Source organism: Euprymna scolopes, chromosome 34, assembly GCF_053919585.1.
Source record: "Euprymna scolopes isolate OS-2025 chromosome 34, ASM5391958v1, whole genome shotgun sequence".
NCBI classification, from domain to species: Eukaryota; Metazoa; Mollusca; class Cephalopoda; order Sepiida; family Sepiolidae; genus Euprymna; species Euprymna scolopes.
The window spans coordinates 38,826,172-38,852,119 of NC_136515.1; the positions used below are offsets into that span (position 1 = coordinate 38,826,172).

At 37.7% G+C, this 25,948-nt stretch overlaps 1 protein-coding gene and 1 pseudogene across 1 annotated transcript; one reads left to right on the top strand and one right to left on the bottom strand.

Annotated features, from left to right (window-relative positions):
* The first annotated feature begins 6,538 nt into the window (after positions 1-6,538).
* LOC145259184 (nocturnin-like) lies at positions 6,539-25,615 on the top strand. The gene is made up of 3 exons (XM_080116956.1): positions 6,539-6,666; positions 22,940-23,124; positions 24,507-25,615. Exons 2-3 carry the CDS (start codon positions 22,962-22,964, stop codon positions 25,349-25,351), a joined length of 1,008 nt encoding a protein of 335 aa, XP_079973082.1. The 5' UTR covers positions 6,539-6,666; positions 22,940-22,961; the 3' UTR covers positions 25,352-25,615.
* On the bottom strand, positions 16,556-16,709 carry LOC145259392 (U2 spliceosomal RNA; annotated as a pseudogene).
* Positions 25,616-25,948: the final 333 nt, after the last annotated feature.

The window sequence follows — 25,948 nt, forward strand, 5'->3', positions numbered from 1 at the left end:
ATTTTAATACATCTAAAACCAAGCTTCTATCTTTCCATCATCAATGCTCTGATCCCTGTCTGGCATCAATTAAAATGAATGGCTCTCGTCTTGGGGAGGCTCCATGTTTTGACAATCTTTTAGGTCTGACCTTTATTCCTGATCTGAGATGGAACACTTACATCACATCCATTGCCAAGGCTGCTGGAAAAATGGTGGGATCATTCTACTGCTCCAGTAGATACCTCACTGCTGTATAAGAGCCAAGTACATCCAAAGATGGAGTACTGTTGCCACATTTGGGCAGGAGCTGCTAGAAGCAGCTTATCTTGCCTTGACAGAGTTCAAAATAGACTTCATAGCCTAGTGGGGGATGTCTTTTTCTCTTCCCTGCAACCTCTTTCCCACAGAAGAGAGATGTTGCGGGCCTGTCTCTGCTTTATCGTTATTTTCATGGAAAGTGCTGCCCCCCCCCCCCCCCCCACCGGCCTGACTTTCACGAGAAACACTAGCTGAGGCGATGACCTCAATTTTTAAATACAGTACATGCTGATGAGTGATGAAGTTTTCCAGGGTGTTGGGAAGCAACTCTCCTCAAGACAGCTTTGTAAGTATGGGAGCTAGTTCAGATTGAAGCTTTTTGAACACTATAATAGGAATGCTGTCAGGGCCAGTTGCTTTACTGGAATAAAGGTTTTTGATTAGCTTGACAACCTCATGCATAGATATTTTTATGTTGCATAGCATGTTTTAAGGCATAGAAGGAAATACAAGGGAGTTGGTAACCCTGATCACATAGGGTAGAATTACTTGCAAAGTTTTTGTCAAAGAGTTTGACTTTGTCCTATGCTGACGAGATTATGTCAACTCCATTAATGATGGTTGAGATAGAGCACATATTTCTATTCAGAACCCTGTTTGTTATTTGGTAAAATTGGTGGGAACCGAGCCGTCGTTCAGCTACTTTGGACTTGACAGACATAGCATACAACTCTTGCGTTCTTTATTACTCTTTTACAATGGTTGCTGGTAGTTCTGAAAGCAGCTTTAGTTTCAGTACATCTATTGGAAATAGTGATTTCTGTGCGCAATGGCAGCAGCACATTCTCGAGAGAACCATGGCTGGCTGTTAGGTTTTTGCTGGAGTTTTTTGGAGAGTATAAAGCGGTTTATACCTACAATTAACAATTCGGTCAAGTCTGGCACTATGGAGGACATGTTCTTTTTAAACATGGAACATAGAGGTATATCTAATATAAATGTATGAAAACTATTCCAGTCAGCCATAGAGTATCGATATATTGTATGATGGAGAGCTATGTCGGAAGACTTATTACATTTTGTTTTTATCTTAACTGAGACAACCGAGTGGTCGGAAGATCCCAGTGGGGATAGAACGGAAGATGAACGTAGCTCAGGGCAAGTTGTGAGAAAAAGGTCTAGGACACATATAGGGCAATTCTTTTTTTGAGATGTCCCGACCACATAGGAAGCTATCTCTAATGTAGGCAGATATTCCATGTCCATGTCAATTTTGGGGTTCATATTTAAATGTTAAATTAGAATATCTTTTAATTATGAACTCATCTAGGGAAATAGTCTGTCCAATGCCAGAATAGAGTTGACAAAAACATGTATTGTTCAAAATCAATTAGATCGTACAGTATATCGATACACTATGGCTGACTGGGATAGTTTCCATACATTTATATCGGATCTTCCTCTGCGTTCTATGTTTGAAAAGGATGTGTCGTCTATAGTATCAGACCTGACGGAATGGTTAATTGTAGGTATAGACAATTTCATACCCTCGAAAAAGTTCCAACAAAAACCTAACAGCCAGCCATGGTTTTCTCCAGAATGTGCTGCTGCTATTGCGTACAGAAATCACTTTTTCCACTGCTTCCAACGTAATAGATGTATAGAAACTAAAGCCGCTTGCAGGACTGCCAGCAACCATTGTAAGAAAGTAATAAAGAACGCAAGAGAGTTGTATGCTCAGTCCGTCAAGTCCAAAGTAGCTGAACAGCGGCTTGGTTCCCACCAGTTTTGGCAAATAGCAAACAAAATCCTCAACAGAAGCGTGTGCTCTATCCCAACTATCATCAATGAACCTGAGTTAATCTCGTCAGCATCAGACAAAGCCAAACTCTTTGCCAAGAACTTTGCAGCCGATTCTACCGTTTGCGACCAAGGCCACCAACCCCCAATATTTCCTCCTGTATCAGAAAACACGCTATGTGATATACAAATATCTGTACGTGATGTTGCCAAGCTAATCAAAAACCTTGATTCCAGTAAAGCAACAGGCCCTGACAGTATTCCAATTATAGTACTCAAAAAACTTCAACCAGAACTAGCGCCCATACTTACAAAACTGTTTAAACGTTGTCTTAAGGAGAATTGCTTCCCATCACCCTGGAAAATCTCATCAGTATGCCCTGTATTTAAGAATTCAGGTGATCGTTCATGCCCCTCTCAGTACAGGCCAATAAGTCTTCTGTGCGTCATGAGTAAGTTGCTGGAATCTGTGTTAAATAGAGAAGTAATCAACCACCTCAGCAAAAATAATCTTCTTAGTGACACAATATGGTTTCCGTTCTGCTAGATCTACAGCAGATGTGCTTACAGTTATATCTCATAGGATTAGCGAATCTCTCGACAGAGGCAAACTTTCTAGGGCAATTGCTCTTGACATATCAAGATAGGGTATGGCATAAAGGTTTACTTCACAAGATCTCCAGCTATGGTATAGCTAGAAATGTCTTCTCAATTATTAAATCATTTCTCTCTGATAGGTTCATAAGAGTAGTAGTTGATGGGCAAAAATCAGAAGCTCTCAGTATAAATGCTGGAGTCCCTCAGGGGTCCAACCTGGACCCAACGCTTTTCCTGATCTACATTAATGATCTTCCAAATCACATCCTTACATCATTCGTAGACATTTATGCTGATGACACTACCATCTATGGTAGCACATCTAAGACAGTAAACGGCCAAGTTCTCTTCGATTCTCTCTCCTCTGATCTTGATCACGTTGTACAATGGGGAAAGGAGTGGCTGGTTACTTTTAATGCATCTAAAACCAAGCTTCTCTCTGTACATCATCAACGTTCTGATCCCCATCTGCCATCAATTAAATTGAATGGCTCTCGTCTTGAGGAGGCCTCAAGTTTTGACAGGCTTCGTGGCTTGACCTTTACTCCTGATCTTAAATGGAACACGTACATCAAATCTGTTGCCAAGGCCGCTGGAAAAATGGTCGGATCCTTCTATCGATCCAGTAGATATCTCACTGCTGATGCAATTCTCTATCTATATAAGAGCCAGATACGTCCAAGGATGGAATACTGTTGCCACATATGGGCAGGAGCTGCTAGAAAATAACTCCCCCCACTCTTTATCTGTGCCTAAACCTAAACGTAGATTGCATGAACAAAGCTTCTTTCTTAGAACTGCATGCCTGTGGAATTGTCTTCCGTTTTCCTGCTTTCCAGCTGTCTATAATATGATTGTCTTCAAGTCCAATGTGAACAAGTTTCTGATGAGCCTTCCATATAAGTTAAATTTACCGAACTTCCATTACTATCGATTACTATAGTCCTTTTGACTACTGTACACTCTTTAACCCTTATCTTTGAGTGGCCTATCGGCCTTGATAAGTGGTGACGTCTATGTAAAAAAAAAAAAATTCAGTTGATAGGTGAGTTAAATTTTAATGTCCTGTCAAGAAAATTTTTGGAACAGGCTATCTCTTCAGGTATTTCTGATTTTAAATTTGCTTCGTTTAATTATCAGTTTTCTGCAAGCAGAATAGCCTTAATCATATGCAAATGCCACCATTTTATCCTCAATCGAATGGACAGGTTGAGCATTTTGTGAATATGTTTAAGCTCCTCTTAAAATCCAAAAGGGAGGGAGCAACATCAGAAATTCTGGAATATTCCTTAGAAGTTATAAAGCTACATAAAAGCCAAGTGTCCCCTAATGGTAGTTCACTGACTGAAGTTCAATTAAAGCAGAATGTCCAATGACAAATGTTTAAACAGTTTAAACGTTATCATAGTGCAGTAGGTTGCATATTCAAACAAAGTAAAAAAGTATTGTTTCTGAATTTTTTAGACGAGGATTGATAATTTGTTCTCATCTTTACTGTTATTTTCACAATGTTTTACCCAATGTAATCTTAAAGTGTATCTTGTCAAATTCTGGAATCTTTCTGTTAAACTCAGAAATCTGCACAAATTTGTTGCATAGTTAAAGTACTCGGTAAAATTCATTGGTAAGTTACACTCTTTTGGAGATTGAAAGTTCAATCCTTAGTGCATATGGAAGAATCTAGGGCTCAACTAAGGATTTTACCTAGGTCAGTTTGTATGCAAAGCAGATCAGGTCATGACAAAAAAGCTTAATATCACAAAGGTAAAAAAAAAAAAAATGTTAGATGGATAACAAGTTTATCTAGAATATAATACTTTTAAATATTTTCTTTTTTTAAAGGGAAAAACTTTTTATCCTAAAGTGATCTTTATCAAAAAAGAAAAAATTGGGAGACTCTGAGTTATCTACCCTGAATTTTTACTAGGTGATAATGAGACAATAGAGAAACATTTATTCAGCAAAAGGCAATTAAATACTTCCTCACTTCAAAGTAATTTATTTTTAGTTGTAATTTATATACTAAATAATAATTTTTTTTTATTTAATTGGAATTCATTATTGAGATGAGTATTATTCAATTTTTTTATTTATTACGGACTATTATCCTCATCTTTTTCTTAGTTGTTTCACAACATTTCGGCCAACTATTCCTCTGGCCTTTATCAGGTGGTAACCGCGACAGGATAAGAACTCTGAATCTCCTGACTGCATCCACTGCAATTACTGCCTTCCGTATTGGCCAAGTAAACCTCTAGCCGGCTTTGGGTAGGATTGAAACCGCTATCTTCAGACAATTTTCACTTGGAATCGTAGAGATTCAACGTCTCTATCAACCGTGCCATGGACCCCAAAGGCCGATCAAGGTTGAATTTTTTGATCTCATAAATTCATGTTTATTTATTATCTTCCATGGTCGGGTCCATACCGAATGGTATATATATATTTTTTTTAATTGAAATTCATTATTGAGATGAGTATTATTTATTAATTTTTTATTTATTGCAGACTATTATCCTCATCTTTTTCTTAGTTGTTTGACGACGTTTTGACCAACTATTCCTCTGGCCTTTGTCAGGTTGTAACCGCAACAGGATAGGAACTCTGAATCTTAAGATTTAAAAAAAAAAAAAATTAATAATTATTGTTGATATACATAGCATCGTTTTCATCCAAATTATTTCTTCATATTTGTCTTACAACTTGCAAAATACTACTTTATTTCAACTAGTATATAGTTTTATTTCTTCAGGCTTATTAGTTTATACACCTGTATTAATAAAATTATCAGACAAGGTCTCGTATGTTTTACATTTTTCGCTCCTATATGTAACTTTGATAAATGCACATTGAATTATTTTTGTTATCTACTAATCAAATATTTATTGAGGTAAAAAATAAATAAGGAGAAACTAAAATAAATATTTTGAAAAATTGTAAATATGATGCACCCTCCACCGACCGAGTAATGTCTCTACCCATGCAACTCTAGATAAATACAGCTAGTGAGATTATAATTGAATACAACCAAGCAAAGCGATTGTTAGTCAACAGTTGAACACTGGTGAGACATTTCTCATCTTAATAAAGTGAGGTCAACTTATTCTGTCCTTCACATTCCGGCATTTCCTGTTTTTATCTGAGTCAAATAAAACAATGGGCCTTCATATCTCTTTAATCTGCCATTTACAAAATGACTTGCATCTGTTCCATGGAGAATGTGACCCCCAACCCCACAGACAGAGAGAGAGAGAGAGAGAGAGCAATATCTCTGATACTTGAGTAAAAAAAAATCTGTTTTCAGCAGATTATGATATACACAATCATCGTTCGGAGAAGTTTTGCAGTTCAAAAAAAATAGGTTTTAATTTTATCATTTTAGTCACTGATTATACATTAGCAGGGGAAGCTGGCATTCCTCTGGAATGAAAGTGGTCGCCTTAGCTAGACGTCCGGTGTTGCCCGGTCATAGAATACACTTAAACATATTTTAATTTATGCAGATTGTGTATGTATTCGCATCTCAAAAGCATGGGTCGCATTGGATGGGCTGCATTCAGTATGAACTTCAAGGCTAACTGACAAACTGAAAAGGCAGTTCTTCAGGGCAGTGGTAGAGTTTGTCCTTGTTTATGGTGCTGCAGCCCGAATACTTACCAAAAGATTGAAAAGAAAACTAGACAGCACATACACCCGTATGCTACAGGCAATATTAAATATATCTAGGCAAAATCATCCCATGAAGCAGCAACTTTATGACAACCTGCCTGCTATATCTAATACCATCAGGGAAAGATGCCTACGATTTGCCAATCACTGTCTGAGGAGCAAGCATGAATTGGTGAGTGATGTATTGCTATGGGCTTCACGATATGAATGCACAAGTAAAGGATGACCTAGATCCACATACATCCAGCAAATAGCACACAATGCCAACTATGAACCTGAAGATTTGAGGCAGTTGATAAGACAGGAAACTTTGGAGAAGAAGAGTCATATTGGTTCGGGCAGGGAGCCCGTCCTGATCCTGTATGTATTATAGAATCAATCCTCTATTGATTATCATATATTATGAGAAATAATTTGCCCGGTGGACTAATCCCCCGCCCCCAAATGATAATGTCTTGATCAGATTCCATCTGTTTTTGTTTACAATATCATGTCAGCTGATATTTGGGCTTGATGATCTTTAAAATAGTCTTTCTTCTCTTATAGATAAAAGAATTTTCACAGGAATATTTTGCGTTACACCAGTGTAACTTTGGCTGGTGTAACATAAAATATTCTCATGTAAAAATTCTTTTTATTTATAAGAAAGAATATTTTTAAGGTCGGATTGTTTCGATTTTCGATCACTATCAGATGAATTTCTGTACAAAATATATCTATGAACACTGCCAGAAATATAAATTATCTTTGTGTAAAATTTGTAAAAGATAGGCTCAACCGTTTTGGAACCTATAAGGAAGGAACTTACACACACACAAAGTGACTTTATATAATAGAGAAATATATATAAATAATTTGGATTCATTGGATAACTTTTTTCATCTTGAGTGTGATTTTCATGTTCCGGTCAATGTAACCTCTTGTCAAACTCAGGAATTATTTACTTCACAGGGGTAGCGTGCTCTTGTTCCGTCAGCTATGACTGGATAGAGGTCCTAAGTAATTCGTAATTGTATTTTTCAGTCGCCCACACTGAGGATTGAACCTTCAGGAGAAAATCATATTTTACAATTGATTTTTCCAAATACTCTAACCACTGCACCATGGGTCCTTGCGGACAATTCTAGTATGCATTTTAGGAGCCTTAAACCTATTTTTATTTCTAGTTGTAAATATCACTGTTTATTATTAATTATTACTATATATTAATGTATGTGTGTGTTTTTACTTATTACTTGTATATATTATATATATTATCTATTGCTTATAATTACTGGTTTCCATATCGTATTAAATTCTATACTAGCTCTACTAAGTAATTGGTTATTCCCAACATATGTGCTGCTTCTTTCAGTCATCTTACTCTCCATCGTTTCTCTCTGTCTATAATTTTTATGTTGTCCCATAATTGTAGATGATTTCCCTTTTCCTTCCAGATATGGTCAGCTATACTTGACTTTTCAGACTCTACACATACTACGGCTTTTCAATGTTCTTCTAACCGTACTTTCAGTGGACAACATGTTTCACCTTTGTATAGTTTTCCACATTTACATGGGATTTCATATACAGTTATTATTCCTGATTTTTTTCTGTAGGGGTCTTGACTCTCACAAGCTGTTTCCAGAGAGTCGAATCACTTTTGAATACTGTCCTGATGTCATATTCATTGAAGTTTTTCAATCCTCAGTGTGGGCGACTGAAAAATACAATTGCGAATTACTTAGGACTTCTATCCAGTCATGGCTGATGGAACAAGAGCATGCTACCTCCATGAAGCAAATAAAGGGTTCCACTCGAAATTCCATCCAAATTCCCGAGTTCGACAAGATACACCTGAAGGTCAGAGGTTACATCGACTGAAACATGAAAATCACACTCAAGATGAGAACAGTAGTCCGATGAATCCAAATAATATGAATAACCAATTCTAATCTCAAAAATTCAGAAACGATATATATTAGTAGAACATGTGTCTTGAGACGGATATAATCTGTAAATATAGCAATAGTTTTTAATTTTAATGTTTGTCTTTCTTTAGGAGTATTCTACGGTTTTGGGGCATTCCCCAAGATGGTAAAGTTTACAAATAATGTACCCTCGTTACACACAATGTTACCTAGAATACATACTCCATAATAATTAAACAGAAACAGATTTTATCGACGTAGAAAGACACTTTACTTTTACTTATATTTCCTGTTCCACACGAAGAATGAGGACCTCTACGTATTCTTACAACCAACCCTGCACCTTATCATTTATATTCACCATTGTCATCATATTGAGTTTAATGTCCGATTTACATGTGGCATGTGTTCCAAACTAACCTATTTCTGGCCAGGTCTTTATTCATCCTTCTTTCTCACAAGTCCATTTTTATCACTTCCTCCTATGTTTCCCTTGGTACCCCTCCCACCGACTAACCTACCTCTACGAGTAACCCAATAATTCTCATCCATATTTTCAACATAGCCATACTCTCAAAATTTGTTCTGCACACATCTCCGTATACCGTCCAGATGTAATCTTCCTCTGAGACCACCATGACTAAGCCAGTCTTTAAGACTCGCATGACACATCATTGTAGTAAAACATGGGATGGTTAGAATCTTAAAAATATATTTTGGTTGAAATATCTGAGATAGTGGGTGAATGTCTGACATCCAGTACGATGCCCCTTCCCCAGTTAAAACATAAAATTTAAAATAAAAAGGTAAAAATATTAATCTGTCTGCAAGAGTGACACTTAGTGACACACAATATGGTTTCCATTCTGCTAGATCTACAGCAGATGTGCTTACTGTTATATCTCATAGGATTAGCGAATCTCTCGATGGAGGCAACTTTTCTAGGGCAATTGCTCTTGACATATCTAAGGCCTTTGATAGGGTATGGCATGAAGGTTTACTTCACAAGATCTCTAGCTATGGTGTAGCTGGAAATGTCTTCTCAATTATTAAATCATTTCTTTCTGACAGGTTCATAAGAGTAGTAGTTGATGGGCAAAAATCAGAAACTCACAGTATTAATGCTGGAGTCTCTCAGAAGTCCATCCTGGGCCCAACTCTTTTCCTGATCTACATTAATGATCTTCCAAATCACATCCTTACATCATTTGTAGACCTTTATGCTGATGACACTATCATCTATGGTAGCACATCTAAGTCAGTAAACGACCAAGTTTTCTTCAATTCTCTTTCCTCTGATCTTGAGCACGTGGTACAATGGGGAAAGGAGTGGCTGGTTACTTTTAATGCATCTAAAACCAAACTTCTCTCTTTACATCATCAACGTTCTGATCCCCATCTGCCATCAGTTGAAATGAATGTCTCTCGTCTTGAGGAGGCCTCAAGTTTTGACAAGCTTCGTGGCTTGACCTTTACTCCTGATCTGAAATGGAATACGTACATCAAATCTGGCCGCTGGAAAAATGGTGGGATCTTTCTATCGATCCAGTAGATATCTCACTGCTGATGCAATTCTCTATCTATAGAAGAGCCAGGTACGTCCAAGGATGGAATACTGTTGCCACATCTGTGCAGGAACTGCTAGAAAAGACTTGTCCTGCCTTGATAGGGTTCAAAATAGACTTCGTAGCCTTGTAGGAGATATCCTTTTCCCTTCCCTGCAACCTCTATCTCACAGAAGAGATGTTGCAAGTTTGTCTCTACTGTATTGTTATTTTCATGGAAAGTGTTTGACTGAGCTTCAGTCTATGGTCCCCCCCCCCCTGCCAAACTTTCGCAAGAAACACTCGTCTAGCTGAAAACACTTTCAATAATTCCCCCCCACTCGTTATTTGTGCCTAAACCTAAACGTAGATTCCATGAACAAAGCTTCTTTCTTAGAACTGCATGCCTGTGGAATTGTCTTCCGTTTTCCTGCTTTCCAACTGACTACAATATGGTTGTCTTCAAGTCTAATGTAAACAAGTTCCTGATGAGCCGTTCCACTTGTTAACAAATTTACCAAATTTCCATTACTAACGATTACTATATTGTCCAATTTCTACTGTACACTCTTTAACCCTTATCCTCGAGTGGCCGCTTGGCCTTGATAAGTGGTGATGCCTATGTAAAAAAGTATTTGTTACAATATGCATTTCAAGCTGGATTTCTGTCTAGAATCAGAGTAGTATCTGTTTTTTCTTCAGTCAGGATAGAAATCCTTTGTGAGTGGGACAAGTTTAATTTTTGTCTTAATCTAGAGGGCCCCTCCTTTCGAAGAGCATGAAATACCTATATTATGCCTAACTTTGTCCTCATAGGAAGTAGGGACCTCAAATTGTAGAACTTACCAAAATGGTAGTTGAAAGTGTGTCACCACAAGTAACGTCCAAAATCAACAACTTCCCTCATTTCAAATTTATTTTCCTGTTCCCTCTTGTCAACTTATGACAATTTAGTCTTTCAATATTTAAACAAATGCCAAATATTTCGATAGAATCTGATTCTTTTTTAATTAGGTAGGAAAGTTTGAAATAACTTTGTGAGCAAATTCCACATGTAAAAAGTTTGTTGACACATTCGAAGATATCGATTGAATTTGAAATTAGCACGGTTATCTGGCGTTAGTCCAATGCATGGACAACAAAATAAAATTTTTAAAAAGTGCCTAAAATTTTTCTTTTATAGTATCCCCTTTCTTTCTCTATCCTCTTCTCTCTCTCCCACCCCCCTTTCCACTTTCTCTGGCAACTGAGAAAATATCGCTGACGTGATTATATAATAACATGAAAAAAATTGTTAGAAATGTTGCCTCCCCCCAACTTGTTCTGTTTCTGATGACCCCTAAAAAAAAAAGTGAATGCTAAAAGCAAATATATCTATCTACTTTGTAGGTGTGTGCTATGTAGTTTTTTACTTTTTATTTGATACACATTCCAAACTCGTTTTTTTTATACCCCATCCAAAAGGGAGGAACTAATGCCCAGTGTACCAGCCCAGGTGCATCAACAATATAGTATAAGGTGTGAGAAGTTTACTAGCCCGGAAAAGGGAACTTACCTTCTTTGCAGCAGACTTGGCAGTATCTTCTATGTATTTATTCCAATTCATGTTGCCTGTGAATGTTTATGTTAGTAGTTTAAATATTCGACTCTTGCAAAGGGTGCTATCAACCATGACAATTTATAGTTGGAAATGTTTCTTATAATAATTCTTAACAAAAATGTGTTTATATTTTGTCCAAGGTAATGTCAAAAAATGCTGAACACACACTGACAACTTCAATTTATATAATTAAGATGAACTAACGCGACCTGTAGGAATTCCAGTTAACTAAAGAAAATCTATTTTTTGTTCTTTTATATATTTAGAGAGAAAAGCCAATATAATGTAAATGTAATTTAATCTATAAAAAAAGGAAAAGTTTATATAAAACTGAATTGCAATTTCTATTAATGCTAAAAAGCAAATAGCCAATTGCTACGCTCTTTCTTTCTCTGCTTCATTGAAATTCACTTTCATCATTTCCAAAAACAAGTTTCATAGGAATGTGTAAACTCGAATGAAAATCTTTCCAAGCCGAAAAAATAACACATGTGAAAATAATAAACTAATGTGAACTTCTATAAGACCTGGTCAACAAAATTAGTTTTCTCTAGAAATTTCAAACCGGTCTCACCTTGAACAGGATTCCAGAACGTCTGTACAATGCGCCTGCCTCCAGGCTGTAGGAGGCTTACATACCAGCTTTCTTCATTACACACATACAGTTTTTTGCATACTAAGAAAATTCAAGAGAACAGAAACGAATTGCTATTCACAACTATATACAAAGTAACAAGAACAAGGTAAACCAACACACATACACAATACCATACTGTCAAGTACTACCATACGTGTATTATTTACACTATGAACATTTTAACTTGTGACTATTTTCTCAACTTTCTTTACCAAAAACTCTATGAACATTTACTGATTGAAAATAACTTATGTTATCTCTTGTCTAAAAATGTTTTGTTATAAAATTTCATTTTTCTCCTTTCTTCATTTATAAAACTCTGTTCATGTTTGTAGTTAGAACTTGCTAACTGGTGACTCTTCTATTCTCTTAATGCTTCATCTATTTTCATGTTATTATTAATGCATATTACGTATATACCTTTTCATTTTCTTCCTTTACTAAAACATAACTTCCATACACCAATTTCTATTAAATGTCAGTGTGGTTGTTGGCAGTATCCAAAGACCCTATTGTTGTCCAAAATGGCCATAGCAAGGCCAGAGACCACAAGTACATTGAGTAGATTACTTTAAAAATACAAATATTGGATGGCATCTTTTATTGTTAACTTGTGTACCCTTCTTTCTTATTCTTTCTCAATTGATATAACACTTTGAAACACTGCCTCATCAACACTTGAATTATTTTATTTTCAGCATTCAGTGGTCACCCACCTGTCCCAATGTCTAGAACCTAAGCACAGACTTCACTTGCCACACAAACGTCAATCCCAACACTGTATTATTAAATGAAACGCAGATTCATTGCAGGCGAACTGAATCCAGTCGTGGTTGCTTAGCTACTGGTATCTTATCAAACAACACAAATCACAGTCAACTACAAAAATTACAAATATAGGGAGAGCTTATACAGTCTCACAAACTGACTCTCGCACAAGTCTGTGCACATACAGACAAAAATTCTTTGTCTAGACTCTTTAAACTTTTAATTCTTAACTTTTTATTTTTGGTCATAAAGTTGATCGATTATGTAGATAGACTTTGGATTATTTAGACTTCTGTAATCATCTTAGATGTTATTCTCACAATGTTTTTGCTGACCTTCTCTAGATGCATTTTGTCGAACTCACAAATGTGTGGAATTTTTAATAGAATCCTTTATTTAATTCTGATTTACATCATTCATGATTGATTAGAAGTCTTAAGTCATTTGTAATTGTTTCTTAGTGTTCGTACTGAAGATTGAACTTTCTATATCCAGATGACTATCACTTAGAATTATTACTTAGCTCTTAGATCTGTTGTACAGTGGATGCTTACAGATGCACCTGAAAACAGTTGAAGGTTACATTAGCCAAAAAATTGTGAGAATAAAGATGAAAACAAAAATAATCCAAATTATCAATATTCATCTAAAAAATTCTGAAACCGACTTTTCTCATTACTTTTGATAATCTATTTTATAAGTTTTATGCAAAAGATTTTGTTACTTTGTTCAATTCATTTAAGTTGAGGATGTTTGTAAACATTGTCTCAGTAACATTTTGTTGAATCATTTCCACACACATAATTGAGAAAAAACATTTTTAAAATCTTTTACAAATGGCCAACAATTTGAGCATTTGACTTTTTCAATATGAAGCTTAGTGATTAATTTTCTGTTAACTCCAGTAGATTTTATAGTTTGACATGGTTATAAAAATGTGATTAGCTTATAAATAGTGGCAGACTAGATTTAAAGATATTGAAAGGAGGCACCAACCTACAATTATGTTTTTATTTACTGGAATACACTTCAGGCTTGTAGCCCATATCCACAAACACGTACATCTGATTACGCACATGGTGAAGAGACTTTCAATGATAACTTATGAGAAGTAGCTCCTGCAGCTGAACCTGTTTATACTTGAATGCCATGAACGGGAAAGTTAATTTACACATTAAAGGACATAATGAATATGGAAGTGGTAAAGTTTGCATTTGATTTTTTTTTTTCTTTTGTTTACATGGGAATCATCACTTATGCAGGCTATTCAAGGATAAGGGTTAATGAGTGCAACATGATTAGTGGAACAGCATGATGACTAATAGTGGTGGAAATTTGGTAAAATTTGATTATTTAAGATGGCTCAGCAAGAACTTGATTGTGTTGAACTTGAAAACGACCATGTTGTAGTCAGTAGGAAAGCAGCTCCAAGGTCTCGTTCCACAGGCAAGTAGTTTTAGGAAATAAACTTTGTTCATAAAATTTACATTTAGATTTTGGCACAGAGAGTAAGAGAAATTATTGACAATGATTGTAGCTAGATGAGTGTTTGTTGTGAATGTTTTGCAATGGGGGACTATCAATTGAAGTTCAGTTAAGCACTTGCAATGAAATAAAGAACAGAGGTAATACTTGCAATGTCTCTTCTGTGGGAGGAGAAAAGGACATCACCTACTAGATTCCTAAGCCAGTTTTGAACCTTGTCAATGCAGGGTAGTGGTTATCATTTTGAAGTTAAACATTTTTTTTTGTAAGCTGCCTTTTTAAAGTCTTGTAATGAGAAGCAACGGTTTATAACTATAATAAACTTGTTCTGGAAATTGTTTTAAAGGTTTGCTATGTATTGTGATACTTCTGTAGTGTCCCTCTCACTTCCTACAATCAGGATACTGGGAAAGATTAGCTATAAAATGAGTGACAATAAGATGCAACAGATCTATTGTGCTATACAAAGTGACACCATGAACAATTAGTTGTTACCAGTTTGGAGGCATATAAGATAAATAATTCTGTAGGACAATAATGAAAATGTCCATATCTTGTGTTTTGCTGGAATTAAATGACAACAAGGCCGATAGCCATTAGTCGTATGCTCTCATGTAATGAATGAATGCGTGAATATAGGATTGACATGAAATTCTTAAAGATAAACTAAAATGACCGAAAAATGGGCTGACATGACTTAAATAAATGAAAAGTAAATGACTTAGAATGAATTTAATGAACTTAAAGATGAATTGAATGACCTTAAAAAATAACTGGAATTCTTAAAAAACAACTTGAATGATCTGGAGAATGACTTTAATGGCTTTGAGACTGACTGGTTGTAAAGTGGGTGATCATTTTACATTAAATTAATATAGAAAAGTGATCCCCCACTTTATATCACAAAAATTATTTGATTTAGGGAATTTGAAACGTTATTTTCGTATTCAGGAACCCCGAAAACCAATAAATAGTAGTATAATAAACATAAAAAAGAAATAAAAAGTACATGTGTTATGGACCGATCGACTGAGTGACTTATAGAGTGTCTTACACACGACTAAAAAAACTATTCTGTGGTATGCATTTAAAAAAAACTATTCTGCATCGGTCGGTCCGTAACACATTTACTTATTAGTGCAGCATCCGTTAAGAACAGATACTACACTTTGATCTTAGCCATGTGGCCAAGGAAAAGTTACATTTTGAACAAGTTTCAGAAAAGTTTAATGGATAGGTAAAAAATTATGGGACAAAAAGTGTCATTATTTGCAATTTTGGTACATTTTTGACCCCTTATGAGCCTCTCGGAATGCTGAATACCAATGACAATGGACAAATTACGCAGTTTTACACCGTAACACATGTATATTTGAATTCCGCACCATGGGAGAGCACTATATAGATATACATATAAAGTTTTTATTGAGAAATATGAAAAAAGGGCATTTTTAGCACTAAAAGTCCCTGGGGGACGCAAAGCAGAATATTACCAGGGTCACCCATACTGAATTTATATTAAGAACAATGGCCTCCACATTTTGGACAAGTTTCAGAAAAATCTAATGGATAGGTCAAAATTTATGGGGCAAAAAGTGTCATGTTTTTTCAATTTTGGTACTTTTTTAACCCCTGATCAGCCACTTTGAATGCCGAATATCAGTGACAATGGACAAACAGTGCAGTTTCACACCTTAACACATGTATATTTACATTCAGCAACATGGGAAACCACCATATAGACATATCAAGTTTTTGTTGAGAAATATGAGAAACGCGCCAGAAGAAAGGGCGTTTTCAGCACAAAAACTCCCCTGGGGACGCAAACCAGATTTTTGCCAGGGTCACCCATACTGAATTTATATTAAGAACAATGCCCTCCACATTTTGGGCAAGTTTCAGAAAAATCTAATGGATGGATCAAATGTTATGGGACAAAGTGTCATTTTTGGCCATTTTTGACCCCTTTTGAGCCCCTGCGGGCAAAACAGGATTTTTTGAAAAAAAAAAAAAAAAAAAAAAAAAATTTTTACTATGCACAATAATATATTAAAATATAATTTGTGACAAAATTTCAGGAAGAACTAATGGATGGTTATCCGTCAATCATCTGGACTAACGGACAGACAGACCCATTGAAAACATAGGTCCCTCTCTGATAAATCGGGGGAAAAAAATGTTACTCCATACCCCTTGCTTAAAAAAAAAATAAAATGTAAATATGTTACAGACCGACCAATGGAGTGACTTGCATGCGACTAAAAATGCCTTAGCAATGGAAGGGTTTCCCCTTCCATTGCCAAGGAAAAGTTACAAATGTAAGTGCAGCATCTGTTAAGAACATATACTACACTTTGATCTTAGCCATGTGACCAAGGAAAAGTTACAAACGTAAGGACAGCATATAGTAAGCGACAGATACTACACTTTGATCTTGGCCAAAAGGCCAAGAAAAGGGTATTTATTTGCTCCCCCACCGAGCAGATTAGGTACAAGGCCGATTTTTAATGTGAGGAGTGAAGGGGAAATGGGGACCAACTCCCCTACTCCTCGGGGAGTAGGATAGTGACAATTGGTATGAAGGGTTGTCCCTACATTGACCAATAACTTATATGTGGGATTGCCCCTACATATGGTCTTTGCTTGCAGTATCTTCCGGAACAGATACTACACTTTGATCTTCATATTTAATTTATTCCGTTTAAAGAAAAAATTACAATTAAAAAAATTTCAATATAAAATTAAAAAATTTAAAAAAAGTAAAATCTCCAAAAGACAAAACAAATTTAGGCACAAGGCCCTATAAGATCTGGGGAGGTGAGTGTTGCAGGGTCTTTGTAACTAAAGTAAAAATTGGAGTCTTTGGCCACTTACTCTTGACTTGCAACATTTACCACAATATCTCATTCACTCTATAGAGTCTAAAGCTAACTAATGAATTCCCAGTGTTTAAGCAAAAAGCATATATTTACAATTTCTGTGTGTGCATTATTATTTTTTTTTCTTTTTAAATTCAAGTGTGTGTGTGTGTGTGTGTGTGTGTGTGAAAAGTTCAAGTCATTGGAAAAATAAAAGTTCTTAATTTAGTAACAAATACTCTGTGTTGGGGAGTGGGGAAAACAACACAGAAAAATGATCAAATAAAATTGCCTAGTGCATTGTTAGTAAGGTCCCAAGTTCCAGCAAAAACCTAACAGCCAGCCATGGTTCTCTCCAGAATGTGCTGCTGTCATTGCGCACAGAAATCACTTTTTCCACTGCTTCCAACGTAATAGATGTATGGAAACTAAAGCCACTTTCAGGACTGCCAGCAACTATTGTAAGATAGTAATAAAGAACGCAAGAGAGTTGTATGCTCAATCTGTTAAGTCCAAAGTAGCTGAGCAGCGGCTTGGTTCCCATCAGTTTTGGCAAATAACAAACAGAATCCTGAACAGAAGCATGTGCTCTATCCCAACTATCTTCAATGGACCTGAGGTAATCTCGTCAGCATCAGACAAAGCCAAACTCTTTGCCAAGAACTTTGCAGCTAATTTTACCCTTTGCGACCAAGGCCGCCAACCTCCAATATTTCCTCCTGCATCAGAAAACACGCTATGTGATATACGTATATCTGTACGTGATGTTGCCAAGCAAATCAAAAACCTTGATTCCAGTAAAGCAACTGGCCCTGACGGTATTCCAATTATAGTACTCAAAAAAACTTCAACCTGAACTAGTGCCCATACTTACAAAACTGTTTAAACGTTGTCTTAAGGAGAATAGTTTCCCTTCACCCTGGAAAATTTCATCAGTATGCCCTGTATTTAAGAATTCAGGTTATTGCTCATCCCCCTCTCAGTACAGGCCAATAAGTCTCCTGTGCGTCATGAGTAAGTTGCTGGAATCTGTGTTAAATAGAGAAGTAATCAACCATCTCAACAAAAATAACCTTCTTAGTGACACTCAATATGGTTTCCTTTCTGCTAGATCTACAGCAGATGTGCTTACAGTTATATCTCATAGGATTAGCAAATCTCTCGACGGAGGCTACCTTTCTAGGGCAATTGCTCTTGACATATCTAAGGCCTTTGATAGGGTATGGCATGAAGGTTTACTTCACAAGATCTCTAGCAATGGTATAGCTGGAAATGTCTTAATTATTAAATCATTTCTTTCTGATAGGTTCATAAGAGTAGTAGTTGAGAGGCAAAAATCAGAAGCTCACAGTATTAATGCTGGTGTCCCTCAGGGGTCCATCCTGGGCCCAACTCTTTTCCTGATCTACATTAATGATCTTCCAAATCACATCCTTACATCATTTGTAGACATTTATGCTGACGACACTACCATTTATGGTAGCACATCTAAGACAATAAACGGCCAAGTTCTCTCCGATTCTCTCTCCTCTGATCTTGAGCATGTAGTACAATGGGGAAAGGAGTGGCTGGTTACTTTTAATGCATCTAAAACCAAGCTTCTCTCTTTACATCATCAACATTCTGATCCACATCTGGCATCAATTGAAATGAATGACTCGTCTTGAGGAGGCCTCAAGTTTTGACAAGCTTCTGGGCTTGACCTTTACTCCTGATCTTAAATGGAATACGTACATCAAATCTGTTGCCAAGGCCGCTGGAAAAATGGTGGGATCTTTCTATCGATCTCACAGAAGAGATGTTGCGAGTTTGTCTCTGATGTATCGTTACTTTCATGGAAAGTGTTCGACTGAGATTCAGTCTATGGTTCCCCCTCACCAAACTTTCACAAGAAACACTCGTCTAGCTGAAAACACTATCAATAATTCCCCCCACTCTTTATCTGTGCCTAAACCTAAACGTAGATTCAATGAACAAAGCTTCTTTCTTAGAACTGCACGCCTGTGGAATTGTCTTCTGTTTTCCTGCTTTCCGGCTGACTACAATATGGTTTTGTTTAAGTCTAACGTAAATAAGTTCTTGATAAGCCGTTCCATATAAGTTATCAAATTTACCGAATTTTCATTACTAATGATTACTATATTGTCCAATTTCTACTGTACACTCTTTAACCCTTATCCTTGAGTGACCTCTTGGCCTTGATAATGTGGTGATTCCTGTGTAAAAAAAAAAAAAAAAAAAAAAAGTCCCTCCCTGAGCTAATCTAAGTAGTTAGATCGCCTACTGTTTTCCGGAGCACTGAAAACAAGGAGGGAGATCCCTAGTGGGAATTGGGGTGGATTCTTATCAGGTATTGGGGGGAAAAAATAAATAAAGCATCAAAAAACAGAAAATGGGGGGGGGATGTGGTAGAAGGCGACCTCTGAGTAAGGGTTGACCAGGGGTAACAAAACAAAAGAGGAGGGGGGTAATTCGCAAGAACCTTGGCCAAAATCTTTAACTCTGTATTTAGCAGAGTTAAGGGCCTGAAATCGTCTCAGTCTTCCTCCCCTCCATGCCATTGACCTTTCCTCAGCAATGTGATCACTCCCTTGGTCACCTGCCCAGGGATGGAACCCTGAGCAAACCAATGGTTGAACATATCCTTCAGAATAGGGACTAACATGGGCGACAGCTTCAAGTAGAATTCGTAATGTAGACCATGAAGCCCCGGGGACTTGTTGCAGCCGACCTGCTTCAATGCAGTAATGATCCCCTGTTCCGTGACAACACCATCACAGCTAGCTGCTCGAGCCGCCATGAGGCGGGGCGAGTCGACCAAATAGCTGCCAAACTCTTCGACCCTGAGTCTGGGTAGTTGGGTGAAGTGCTCCGATAGATGCTTCCAAAACCCCTCACAAATCTCCCGCTTTGAGACTAACCCACCACTTACTCCCGGTAACTGCCCCCACTAATGCCCAATTGATTAACTCTGTAACCTTCAACCGGTAGTCCTCCAGCTCAAACAAGATGCTGTTGAATTTCCAGTATCCAGCCAGTTTAGGCCTAGAGCTCAAGTTCAAACGGGCCATAACAAGTTTATGGTCCGAGTGTCCTAAAAAGTGAAACGTGGGGCAAGATATGAAGTCTACATCGCCTCTTCTGACTAACATCCGATCCAAGTAAGTACTTGAATGGGAAGGCGCATTAGGATACCACATTTACATTTCCCACCCCGGGTGATCCATGCGAAATCTGTCGACCAGGTCACATGAAGCGTTCAGGTCAGACAGACTGCTATCACACCACACTGACCCGCTAGTCCCCCTGATCTTATCTACCTTGGGATTAAGGATGGCATTCCAATCACCCATTAAAACTACCCTCTCCGGATCATCTATAAAACCCTCCACCCGACGAAAGAAGGAAGCCCTCTCCACAGCGGAATAAAACGCGTAAACTGCGACTATCCGAAGCACACTGCTATTAACGGCAACATCAACGACAATCGACCGCCCGCCTGTCCTCGTCCGCTTGAACAACATTCACCGACGCTGATAGGATGCGATTTACTAGCAAGGAGATTCCACGATTATAGGTATTGCCATATGCTGAGTAAACATCGTAATCATTCACCAGCACCTGACAATCCCCGTCACAAATGAAGTGATCTTCTGTATAGCGGCAATATCTATCTTGAGGGACACCAGATCTCTCAGCATGCGCGCGGTCTTGCTTCGACATCTGAGGCCCCCTCACATAAGTAGCCAAGTTTAAAGCCATGGTCACCTACCTTATTCAGTGTCACACATCGGCCTGAAGTCCCCGGGGGTGAGGACGTGGCAGGCCTGTCCAAGGCTTCCTGTCAGTAAGTCTGCAGAGGGTACTCCATTCTTGGCCATGCCTCCCACGTCCAGGGAGAAAATTAATTTTAAAGCCCTGTAGAAAAAGGGGTGAATATATACAGGGATTCTGCCCTCACATTTAAAAACTAAATTGTTTAGCGAAGGATGCATCGTGTCCACCAGCTGCTGGCCTGGGATTGCATCTTTTGCGGCGTCTATCCACGCCCAGAGGGCCTCAGTCCTGGAATCTCTGTTGACCCTAATAAATGTGGTCAACAAGGGAGCGTCCTTGAACTTGGTTGGGTTGGTGACATTATCGCCACCGACGTAGAGAAAGTTCTTTAGCTGGTTATAACGGACCTTCTGCTGGCCTTTCAGTTCTGTTGTTGGCTGCAGAGGGCCCGTCTCACATATCCTTCCTCCTGGAAGGAAAGGAGTCTCTTTGTCCGCTCCATGCGGATTGGTGGGGGGGGGGGGGTTTCCTTGACTGGTGGGGGAGTGGGTGCATTCTCGTCCTGTTTGGTGTTGGAGGGACCGGGGAGGGAATCGGCTGCCGCTGCCTTTTCTTTCTGCTGCTGGCTTTGCTGTTGCTGCTGCTTGGACCTTTTGTTTGGGGCTAACTCTGGCCAGTCCTGTGGTGTCGTAGACTAGTTTTGGCCCGTCTTCTGGCTCCTTTCCTTCCTTTTGCCCAGAGATCGAGTCAAGGGATTTCTCCCATCGGGCTTTATTGTCGGTGGGTTGGTTTTCGAGGCTTTCGGTGGTGTCGGAGTGTTTTGGGGAACTTTGGGCAGTGGAGCCTTTCTGGTCCCTTTCATCTTGGGGTTGTCCTCTTGGGGAGCCTGGGCGGGAGTGCTTTCTCCGACCAACGAGGATTGTGATGGAAAGGGTGTCGCAGGATGTGTACCACCCAAATCGCACCTTGTTCCCTCGGCAGTCGCTTCCTTGAATCCCCCGTCTGAGGTGTGGCCCTCTTGGGGAGCTGGATCTGCTTGGGTCACCGCGGGCTGCGGCTCTACTCTGGCCTTCTCCTCTTCTTCATTCTTCTTGGTGGGTGCTCCCTCCGATAGGGAGTACTCGAGGGGGGGGGGCGATGTAGCGCATCTGGGGTGGCATACGCCTTTTTCCCCGGCATTGTGGATAAAACTGCACTGGCCGCTGATGCGGACCAAAGTGTAGCGGGGGGTGGGGTGCAGGGAAATGGGGTGGTGGAGGGGAGTGGGTGCAACAGAGCTTGGAGGACAGCACAGTAAGAATGATCACAATTACTTTTTTTTTTCACCCCCAAACCAAGCTTGTTGCCACTTGGAATATAAGGGGCTACTATTTAGGATCATGTCTAACAAGGGACCATGAGAACAAAACACAAACTCCAATACATTCTACAAAAATCAGTTGCACAGTGTGTGTGTGGGTGTGTGACACCATCGACACTCTACATGCTAAGGTCTACATTGAGGTTGTGTTCATCAGTTGCTGTCAACTCCTCGCTGTCTGCTTTGAAACACCACCTGCATTCAACTATGCCAGACTAGCAACTCACCTCAACTTTGCCATTGACCATTGCAAATCCAAGACTTACCACAACTGCCTGTAAATTAACTAAATATATATCTAGTCTTTTGTTCTCATTCACTGCTACACCTTGATTAACAATACTATTTTAGTTCCATTTGTGTGTGCTGAACAACTTCCTTTCCATTGTTCTGTTGATAAATTTATTTCCTTTTTTTTTTTTAAGTTCCTAACACTTTGGGGGGAAGGGAGAACATCGATTGTATCAAAATAGACTGTAGCTTTAAACTCCCTGTGAACAACTATGCTAGAATCTTAATATGGACATCAGGTAGTCTGTCAGAGACATGGGCATGGCTCTACAAGGTGTGAAGATTGATTCTTATTGTTTGTTGAGACACATTTAGTTTACAAAAAAAATGTCTGTAAAATTTTAAAATATTAATTTTTTACTGAGTTTTGAAAATATTTTTTGTTTTGTCTTTTTCTGAACAGGGTTTCTGATTGGCTAAATGCCATGGACGCTTGTCAAGAGTTACTTGTGACCATACAAGAAGAAACTAAGAGGCGAGGATTGCCAACTCTTTTAGAGAGAGAATTCAACTTTATCGATGGAAATGCAACGGATAAAAGTGACCCATATAAAATCAGACTCTTGCAATGGAATGTTTTAGCACAAGGTACATTTTGGTCTTCTTCCAAACATTTTGTGTAAACGATATTTATAACAAAAATAAGAACATCAGTCAAACAAATAAAAATAGTAGCAAACATAACGTCCTTGATGGAGGTAAGAATAATCATTCCAAGTTAAAGATTTCTAGAATTTCTATTGGAAATCATTTTTATGATTGCTTACATTGTTTTGTCTTCATCTATGTTGAGATTTATATTTCTACAGCGTTTTAGCTGATGTATTCTCTGGCTTTCTATATATTTGTTGTTGTGGGGAATCTACATTGCTGGTTAATACTTTTTTCTTTATCCATATTCTCTCTGGATGATTATTCAAGACCTTTACCAGGTCATGGTATGTGGATTAAATAAAGTCCCATTTGAAATTCCATGTAGATTGCTGAGTTTGACAAGATACATCTGAAGACGGTCAGAAATTGCATTGGCCAAAACCTGCAAATAACACTCAATGAGATCAGTATATTCTAACCCTGACTGTGCCTTTGGCCAAAGAAGGCAAAGCAAAAATAACTATGAATCATGTACCAGCCTTCAACATCTCACGCACACATTCTGACACACTAATAGTCAAGCAAATGGAAACAAATTGCTACTCACAACTATATACACACATACACACACACACAACAATGCCATGCTGTAGAATTAGTCAAAATCATAAGACAATGCAAACTTAGGAACTCCTTTAAAAAATGAGGAAATAAAAGCCAAAAACTAGATCGAACAGGAACTCAAGAATTATTTTTACCCCCTCGCCCAAGCTGGGTGGGGGATGAACAAGATTCAACTCACAAATAGCCTTCTTCATCTCTCACACACATTCTTACACACTAGCAAAAGTCAGGCAAACAGAAACAAATGCTATTCACATATATATGCACAAGAACAAGGTAAACTGACACATACACAATACCAAATACTCATATACGCATATTACATAACATATATTCACACTATAAACATTTTTATTTGTAACTAGTTACTCAACTTTCTTTACCAAACACACGTTTACATAAATGAATATTTGCTAATTGAAAACTTTTTTTCTTATAAAATTGTAATATGAAACTATTTTATAAAATTTCTTTTTCAATTTTTAATTAACAAAACTCTGTTTTTAGTTAACACTTGTTAACTGGTGACTTTTCTGTTCTCTCAATGTTTAATTTTTATTTTCAATTCATCATGCATTCCTATATATAGCCTTCATTTTCCTTCTTTGCTATAACATAACATTTATAAACAATTTCTATTAAATGTTTTTGGCAATATCTAAAAATGTTATCATAGTCCAAAATGGCCCTACCAAGGCCAGGCACCATCCTCTAAATCTGTTATTGCAATCTTTAATTTTCTTTCTTTTCAGCACTTTCCATATGCAAGGACAATTTTGTCTTGTGTCCTGACAGCGCTCTCGAATGGGATTCCCGAAAGCTGCGGATATTGGAAGGAATTCTGCAATACCATCCAGATGTGATTTGTACGGAAGAAGTGGATCATTTTGAATATCTAAATTCCCATCTTTCCTCCATTAGTTACACAGGGATTTTTCACCCAAAACCTGATTCCCCTTGTCTTTATTGTAAAAACTCTTTAGGTCCCGATGGCTGTGCTTTGTTTTATAGGAAAGATCGTTTAAAATTGCTCCATTCAGACAATGTTGGAATTAAAGATGCAGAAGGTCAACTCACGAACCAAGTAGCCATTTACTGCCTTTTTGAAATCATAGGCGTAACAGCTGACAATGCTGTTGAGGATCAGAAAACTAAATTCTCTGTTCTTGTTACACATCTGAAAGCGAAATATGGTTTTGAAGAACTTCGTTATCAGCAAGGTGAATTTATTTTGGATTATCTCAACCGCAATGCTCTCGAATGGCCCATCATTGTCTGTGGAGATTTCAACGCTGACCAATCTGAGGCTGTCTATCAATCATTCACAACGTCAGACATAGGACTTTACAGTGCATACACAAAACTTTCTAAGAACAGTGAAGAACCGCGTTATACCACATGGAAGGTACGATACTCTGCTGATGGACCTGCAGAGACATGTCGGACAATTGATTATATTTGGTGCAGTAAAGATTCGGTGGAAATTAAGTCTCTCCTTGATTTACCAAGTGAAGAGGATGTTGGAAAGGAACGGTTGCCATCACTTTCATATCCGTCAGATCATCTTTCACTGGTGTGTGATTTTAAATTAGTCTAAAAACATGCTTTTTAAAATTTATTTCTGCAAGTACTTAAGGTGGACATAGATTATACATTCCTTTTGCAAAAACAACTTATTTTTCAATTCTTGGCAAGATTAATAATTAGGCACAAAATCTTAAAAATAACTTTTAAAAGAAATGACAAGTTTAATTTTTAACAGAAAAGAGGGGTTCTATGTTGACTAGTCACCCGACCCTCAGATAACTAGTCTTTATAGGATTAGTTGTCACTTAACTTTTAAAAAAAAAAAAAAAAAAAATTTTTAATTCAGAAAAAGCAGATTTCTTTAAACTCATGAAAGCCCCTCCAGATACAAGTTCTCTACTTTTGGGTTGAAATCTGCATTTTTTTTTTTTCTGCTAAAAGCCTTACCTTTTTTTTTTTTTTTTTTTGTCGCTATTTGACTGCATTTTATTTCTCTTTCACTTTTTCTTTTCTGATTTTTCTCTCTTCCTTGCCTTCCTGTCCTCTCTTATGACAATTCTCTTGGAAAATATCAATTTTTCTGTGAAAGTTAAAACCATGATTGAAGAGGAAAGGGGTGTTAGATAATTTGTTTCACCAAAGAATAATTTCCCATCTCTTCCTCACA

What these genes read in the sequence shown, in the direction of transcription:
- LOC145259184 (XM_080116956.1), top strand. Translation starts at nt 22,962, where the DNA reads ATGGACGCTTGTCAAGAGTTACTTGTGACCATACAAGAAGAAACTAAG. An exon ending in ATGGAATGTTTTAGCACAAG is followed by an intron (nt 23,125 to 24,506) that starts GTACATTTTGGT and finishes CTTTCTTTTCAG; the next exon opens with CACTTTCCATATGCAAGGAC.